The sequence below is a fragment of the Geosmithia morbida genome (genome assembly GCF_012550715.1).
Source record: "Geosmithia morbida isolate 1262 chromosome Unknown scaffold_22, whole genome shotgun sequence".
In the NCBI taxonomy this organism is placed as follows: Eukaryota; Fungi; Ascomycota; class Sordariomycetes; order Hypocreales; family Bionectriaceae; genus Geosmithia; species Geosmithia morbida.
Genome location: NW_023336209.1, coordinates 16,944 through 24,292, shown reverse-complemented (window position 1 = coordinate 24,292; position 7,349 = coordinate 16,944). Strand labels below are relative to the sequence as shown.

The following is a 7,349-nucleotide window of genomic DNA, read 5'->3' as shown; positions in this document are numbered from 1 at the left end:
AGGGAGAGAGAGGGAGGGAGAGAGAGGGAGAGAGAGGGAGAGAGAGGAGAGAGAGGGGGGGAGGGGTGTCGTGTGCTTTCCCAACGTCGTGATACCCCCGTATTAGGCGGCTTCATGCCGTACCACCACCCGTTGCTGACAGCATTCCTAGGGAAGGAACAATCGTGCTTAGCCTGCCTATTGCTTTTTTTTCTCCCTCTCTTTTTTTCCTCTACTTTCTACCCTGCCTGGGATCTAGATATGACCTCTTCTCTACCCTGTCTCTCTTCTTATTTGATGCCGGAAAAGGATACGAATGACAATTGCTGTGCATGTACAGATTACAGATGTACATATATAAAAAGAAAGCAGCCTTGTTGAATCATAGATGCATACACCCCCCCCCCCAAATCACACGACAATCGTTGCCACTTTCGTCATCGGTAGCTAATTCTGGTCTGGTCCGTCCTCCCCTCCTGCCTTCTTCCCCTACAGCAATGTGGGTCGGTTGATGGTACGGATGGTACGAATGCATCCGACTTCCTGTTTGTTACCTGTCCCACTTTATTTCCCTCTCTCTCTCTCTCTCTCTCTCTGTCGATAACCTCACGGGTTGATAGCGGGTGTGGCAGGCGGTAACTTTTTCCAAGTTGCCTAGCTCGAGAATTTATATCATTATATCATGGCATCATCACCAAGTACCTGGTTTCCACGACTCTGATACTCTGGTAGGCTTAGCATGTAAGTTGGGGGAGTCCGTCCTCGACTCCTCGGGGATCGTTGCCTCCAATTTTCCCACCGTCATCACCGGTCGTTCTCAGAATAATGGTCAAGTTGGATGATTTTTTTTTATTAATCTTCTCTTTTTTTTTTTTTTTTTTTTGCCTTTCTCACGATCGGAAAACTGACGACTCTGGACCCTTGTTTTACTACGGTCGACGACGTAGATATTCGTACGGATGACGTCGTATTCTAGATTTGCGACCTCATACGCCATGTTGCTGACAACTGTCTTGCGTGTGTGCGTCTGTTCGTCTGTTCGTCTGTTCGTCTGTTCGCGTGTACGAGTAATACCGAGTACCGAGTATGGCAGACACTGGTGGTAGTACGGGTAGTACGAGTAGTACGAGTAGTATTATTACGACGACTATGTAGCCATCGTAACGTGAGCTACTGTGACTACTATTTAGGATTTACGAGCAGTGGTCGTACCGGTACCAGTGATATCAGTACCGTACGAGTACGAGTACGCAACAGGGTCGTACTGCATCTGGTTCAGCGGCTTGCCATCGCCCTCTGATGCCATAGTAGCTGTCTCGCCGACGCCCTTAGCATTGCTGATACTGTATTAGTCTGTATATTATTACTCTACTTCGCTCTTCGTACTCTTACTCTGCTGCTACTATCCTACTCTAGAGTCTAGCCTCTACTACATCACAGTCGTAGCCTTGTTCCATGTTCCATTGTCCTTCTCTGCTTGTTCTTCAGGCTCGCGCCATTCCGGCCGCTCCACCGCCCTTGCCCACACCCTTGGCTCCCAGTCCAAGTCCCAGTCTCCGTCTCCGTCTCCCACTCTTCTTCCTTCTTCTTCCCTCTTAATAGTAGTCTCTGACTCTCTAATCCCCAGGGGCCCCGTCATCCCCCCCCCTTTTTTTTTTGGCTCGTACTCAAGACGTTTTACGTCGTACACGCCCATTAAACCTACAAGTCCAACTCTGTTCCTTCTCTCCCCCCTTCTACTTCGTAATACCTCCTCTTCCTTCTTCCTCCCATCCGTCATCCACTGGTAATAATACCTCTCCATCCCTCACCCTTTTTCTCATCATCTTTGTCATCTTCATCCTTTATTTCTCAGCCCGTGACCTTTCTTTTCTTCTTCTTCTTCCTCTTCCTCCTCCTCTTTGGTGGGCCTCGAAATTCATCCTTCTTTCTATTACCTGCTCGCTCGCTTGTTTTTCCCTCAGCCGAAATCGGGCTTATCATTATTAACTCCTTGTCTCTCCTTTTTTTCTTTTCTTTTTTCTCCTGGATCTCACCTTCTCTCGATCTCTCTGGCCAACATCATCGCCACTGACAAATCGTAATCCGGCATTGGTTCGAGTCAAGACGAGAGACGTCGAACGCCACCAGATTTCGGAGACACCCCTTCCCTTCCCACCGCACAACTGAAGTCCGAAGCCTTTTATTTTATTTTATCTTATTTTCTTCGACCAACTGCCACTTCCGATCAGGCCAAGGCCACCCCCCCCCCCCCCCTAACGCCCCCTAACGCCCCCACCCCTTCGTCCATTGCCACCAAGGGTCTAAGCAACGTCAAGGGTTCTTATTCTCACTCAACGCCGCCTCGCCCACCCTCCTGCTTTTTATCTATATTTATTTATATTTATTTTAAAAAGTCCACCTCTTGTCTACCTCAAAGAGAACCCCTCAGTGTTCCTCCCTGTCTCCTACCAGAAGGAGACGCTACCACCACACCTTACGGCACAACCCAAACATTGGAACTCGTCAAATCTTCCGTAGACTGACAACGACATTGCACGCTTTCTCATCTTTCACGCAAGCACGCACACACACACACACACGCACGCACACGCACACGCACACACATACACAACACCCCCCCTCTCAACGGCCATATCAATCTTCTTCTTATTCCCTGATCTTCCTTGTAACCACCGACCGCAATCATGGCCTCATGAGCCCCTACCTTCTCACCCTCCGATAAGCTGCACCTGACTGCTTCTTTAATCTACGCACATCCAACAGAACACCCTGGGTATCACGACTCTCGAGAAAACAACACGACAACAATTGATACCTCTGTCGAAAATGAAGACGGCCACCAAGACGGCCGCGACGGGCACCTCTCACCCCTCCTACTCCCACTCCTACCAGTCTCCTCTCCAGGCACATTCTCCCTCACACAGCAGCCTCCCTCGCTCCTCCTCCCACTCACACCGGGCCCCGAAGCCGTCCCTATCCACCACACCTCTAGCATCGCCGCGATATCCCTACTCCGTCGGCCAAAACTACCCGCCCAGGAACTCGCCGCCGGCTCGTGCTCCCGAACCGCGGCCCTCGAGCCCCAACTACTTCGGCCTGGTCGTCGAGTCTACCAACGACCCCCGAGAGACGTCTCTTCCCGAGAGGAACAACTGGAGCCCACCCTCGTCCTCGGTCAAGTCGTTCGGCGCCGCCATTCCCGCCCAGGTTCCCCTGGAAGCCAACCTCGAATTCGAAGCCTTCAAGAGGCAGGCTGACGCCAACCGGGGCAAGTCCTTTGCCCTCCCGTCAGCTAGCCATGTCCAGTCGGTCGCCAGTGCCGCCCTCGCGCGGCCCCGTCCGCCACGGTGGCACACGCACACGAGCGGTGCCGCTGGCGGCTTCCCGTTTGTCGACTCCGCCGCACCGTCCCACCCTCTGTCGACCAAGATGGACGTCGACCAGGATAGCTTCTATGATTCGGCCTACGTGTCGTCAGAGTCCAAGCGCAATTCGGAGTCGTCGCTCTATCCCATCCAGCTCGGCGGGATGCCTCGCCTCGAGTCCCCAGCCCCCATGGAGAGATCGTCGCTCAGCAGGTCGACCTTGACGCGGTCCGAGGACCGTGATCCGCGAATGTCGGTCATGGAACACAAGGCTGACCCGCCGTCCCCCCCCCTGCACGAGATCACCCGATCCTCCACGTTGCCGACCTCGTTCGACACCTCGCTGCCAACCATGGTCTCGGGCGTCGAGCTCAGGGATACCATGAAGGGTGCCGGCCAGGACCACGTCCTGCTGCTAGACATTCGCTCGGCGCAGAACCACGCGACGGCTCGTATCAAGGGGTCCCTCAACCTGTGTGTCCCCACGACGCTGCTGAAGCGGGCTACGTTCAACATTCAGAAGCTCCACCAGACATTCCAGGGTGGGAATGGCTCGGACCGGTTTGCCCGGTGGCGCGACGCAACCGCTATCATCGTCTACGACTCGCACACGTCAGACCAGAGAGATGCCACGGCGGCCCAGAACATGATCAAGAAATTCACCAACGAAGGTTTTGCCGGCAGGACTTGTATCCTGAAGGGAGGCTTCGCCGGCTTTGTCGACTCCTTCCCCGACATGGTGGAGCGTGGGTCACCCGCTGCCGCCTCGGCGACGGGTACCAACCCGGCCGGCGGACGCCCAGACGGCAACGTCGCCCCCGTGATAGGAGGCGTCACCCTGCCGTCCACTGCCGGCTGTCCCAACCCCTTCTTCTCCAACATCCGGCAGAACATGGATCTCGCCGACGGCGTGGGGCAGTTTCCAGTCACCCGTCCCCAGGGCCTGATGTCACCCGCGCTCCCAGGCTGGCTGCGCCAGGCAGCCTCGGAGCCAGACCAGGGAAAGATGATATCGGAAAAGTTCCTCCAGATCGAAAAGGACGAAAAGGCCCGCATGCAGACCGCCTACGCCGCCTTTGACCCCCACACGGCCCAGCAGACCCAGACCGTCCAGATCTGCGGCGTAGAGAAGGGCGGGAAGAACCGCTACAAGGACATCCTGCCCTTTGAGCATGCTCGCGTCAAGCTCCAGAGCAAGGCTGGCACCGGCTGCGACTACGTCAATGCGAGCCACGTGCGGCCGTCGGGAAGCAATAAGAGGTACATTGCTACGCAGGGGCCTCTGCCTGCTACGTACGAGGTATGTCGCCCTCCCCACCTCGCTCAACTTGAGAGCCTATGATTGTAGCAGCAGTCGTGACTGATAGATATGACAGGATTTTTGGTCCATGATCTGGGAACAGGACGTACGCGTCATCGTCATGCTCACGGCCGAGTCCGAGGGCGGGCAGCTCAAGTGCCACCCGTACTGGAAGGAGAAGGAGCACGGCCCCATCCGTCTGAAACAGCTGTCCGAGAAGAGGGCCTCGCTAGACATGGACAAGCACCGGGCTGAAGCGACGCCCACGCCCGGCTCTAACTCGACTGGGGATGCCAAGCGGCGTCGGGCCAACACGACGACGACGGTGGAATTCTCGACGCCGACCCCCCCTGCGACCACACCCCAGAAGGATGCGAGCGAGACGCCCTACGTCATCATCCGAAAGTTTGCCTTGGTGCACGCTTCCCACCCCTTTGAGCCGATGCGCGAGATTACGCACCTGCACTTCCCATCGTGGCCCGACTTTGGCACGCCCGCCAAGCCGTCCCACCTGCTGGGTCTGATTGAGCTGGCCAACGTCACACAGAGGGCGTCGATGCCGGTGGAGACGACATCCGTCATGGAGGGCCGAAAGATGAGCGGGCACATGCCCAACACGTGGCACGATGAGCCCGAGGCGGACGCCAAGGCTCGGCCCATGCTGGTGCACTGCTCTGCGGGATGCGGACGCACGGGCACGTTCTGCACCGTGGACAGCGTGATCGATATGCTCAAGCGGTCGCGCCAGGCCAAGAGCGCGGCACAGCGAGTGCAGAACATGGACGAAGTCATCGGTGACGGCGACATCGTCGGGGGCCCCATGGCTGACGGCGAGGTCACGGCTACCTCGGATCTCAGGACCAAGCTGCAGCAGAATCAGCCGCCCGGTGCCTCGACGATCGACTCGAGATGGCTGGGCGACGACTCGGTGGACCTGATCCAGAAGACGGTGGAGGACTTCCGGCAGCAGAGGCTGAGCATGGTGCAGAGCCTGCGGCAGTACGTGCTGTGCTACGAGACCGTTCTGGAGTGGGAGCACAGGATGAATGGGAGGGGCCTCCATACCCGTCGAGCCCTGAGCGGAACGTGGGCGTGAAAGGGAGGACTAGGAGACTAGGAAACATCGCAAGAGGGGAACAGGCAACAAACAAGGAAAGGAGGAGGCCGAAAAAAAAAAGAAAAGGAACCCTCCCAAGACCAACAACGACAAGAAGCAAAAAAAAAAAAACATTGACATGAGAAACGCAGAACATTTAATACTTTAGGGAACATATACCCACACACACACACACACACACACACACACCCCAAAAAAAAGCATACGGCTTCGGGAGCCGAGGAAGGGTTAAATAAAGCAACATGGATATGGGAAGGCGTTTGGTATGATTTCTATCATATTATGTTTAGTTTTCGATCTTTTCGGGTTATACATGCAACGTATATTCATCCCTGACCCTTGATTGATCCAAACCCTGATGAGAGAGGGTCAGATGCGAGCATCAGGAGGATGAGATCATACATGACGATTATGATGGTTCATGCGGCGAAATTGGTTGTTTTGAAGGGGATTATAATTCGGACAGGATCTTTTCTCCATCTCTCCGAAGAAGAAAGAAGTGACAGAAAAAAAGTGACAAAAAGAGAAGAGCTAGGAGGGGGGAGAAGTAAAATGCAGACGAGTATAGCAATGAGTTGTATGAATAGGGGGGGGGGGTAATCTATAACGAACGAGCCGGTTGTGGGGGGGGGGGGGGGGGGGGGGGCTTATAACAGCCCTCAAGCTGTGCTTCGATCTTTTGGTATGATGGTATATATTAGATTCGCGGTGCTGTAGAGACGAAGAAAAAAAGTATTAGTAAGCGTCGACGTACCAGGTAATATCGATGGAACACAGCAATTGCAACTCGAAACTTCCAGGGCTCACTCAGCATGAAGCTTAGCAGGGGGAGTCCGTCCCAAGCAGCAGTAGTCATACGGAGTGATACGAGTAAAATGTACGGAGTACAGACTACATCATAGTCATCATTGCCCGAGTCCCCCTACAGATTACTCTAGGCTTTTTAGCTCTCCCCAGCTATAGATTAGAGGTTAGAGCCTAGGCCTGCCGTGCTCCCAACCGAATCTGACGCCACCCAAGGCCCGCGCCACTCGAGACTTGCACCCCGCGCGTTGGCGCCTTTTCCTCTCTCACGAGCGAGCGAGTCTGCGCATCATAGGGGATTTCCATTCGGTAACTCGGAAGAGGGGAATCCGTACAGAGTAATCTGTACACGAAAAAAAAGAAACAAGGTGTGGCATCTGATCCATCCGCAGTTGTGTGTGGCTGGTGCACTGACTGCACTGCTGATAACAAGACACCCACCTCCCCCAAGTCAAGTCTGACGCACGACCATCCCTCCCCCACCCACCCTTCCATTTCCCGTCATCTTTTTTCTTTTTTCTCTCTCTCTCTCCTTCATCCTCATCATTTCAAACGATCGTTGTCCCAAATATATTTCAAGATATATATATATATATATATATATAGAGACCCCAGCGGCTATCGGCACCGTGGGGAAGAAAAAAGAAGAAGAAACAGGACAGGACGCCACACACACACACACACACACACACACACCCGCACACACACACACACACATACGCACACACACGCACCCACGCACACGTACACACACACACACACACACACATAACATGCGTCG

The 7,349-nt window shown here is 54.5% G+C and overlaps 1 protein-coding gene across 1 annotated transcript; it reads left to right on the top strand.

Moving 5' to 3' along the window:
- Positions 1–2,808: 2,808 nt before the first annotated feature.
- On the top strand, positions 2,809–5,743 carry GMORB2_4620 (uncharacterized protein; the record flags this gene model as incomplete). Its single annotated transcript, XM_035466594.1, has 2 exons — positions 2,809–4,647; positions 4,724–5,743. 2 exons carry the CDS (start codon positions 2,809–2,811, stop codon positions 5,741–5,743), a joined length of 2,859 nt encoding a protein of 952 aa, XP_035318142.1.
- Positions 5,744–7,349: the final 1,606 nt, after the last annotated feature.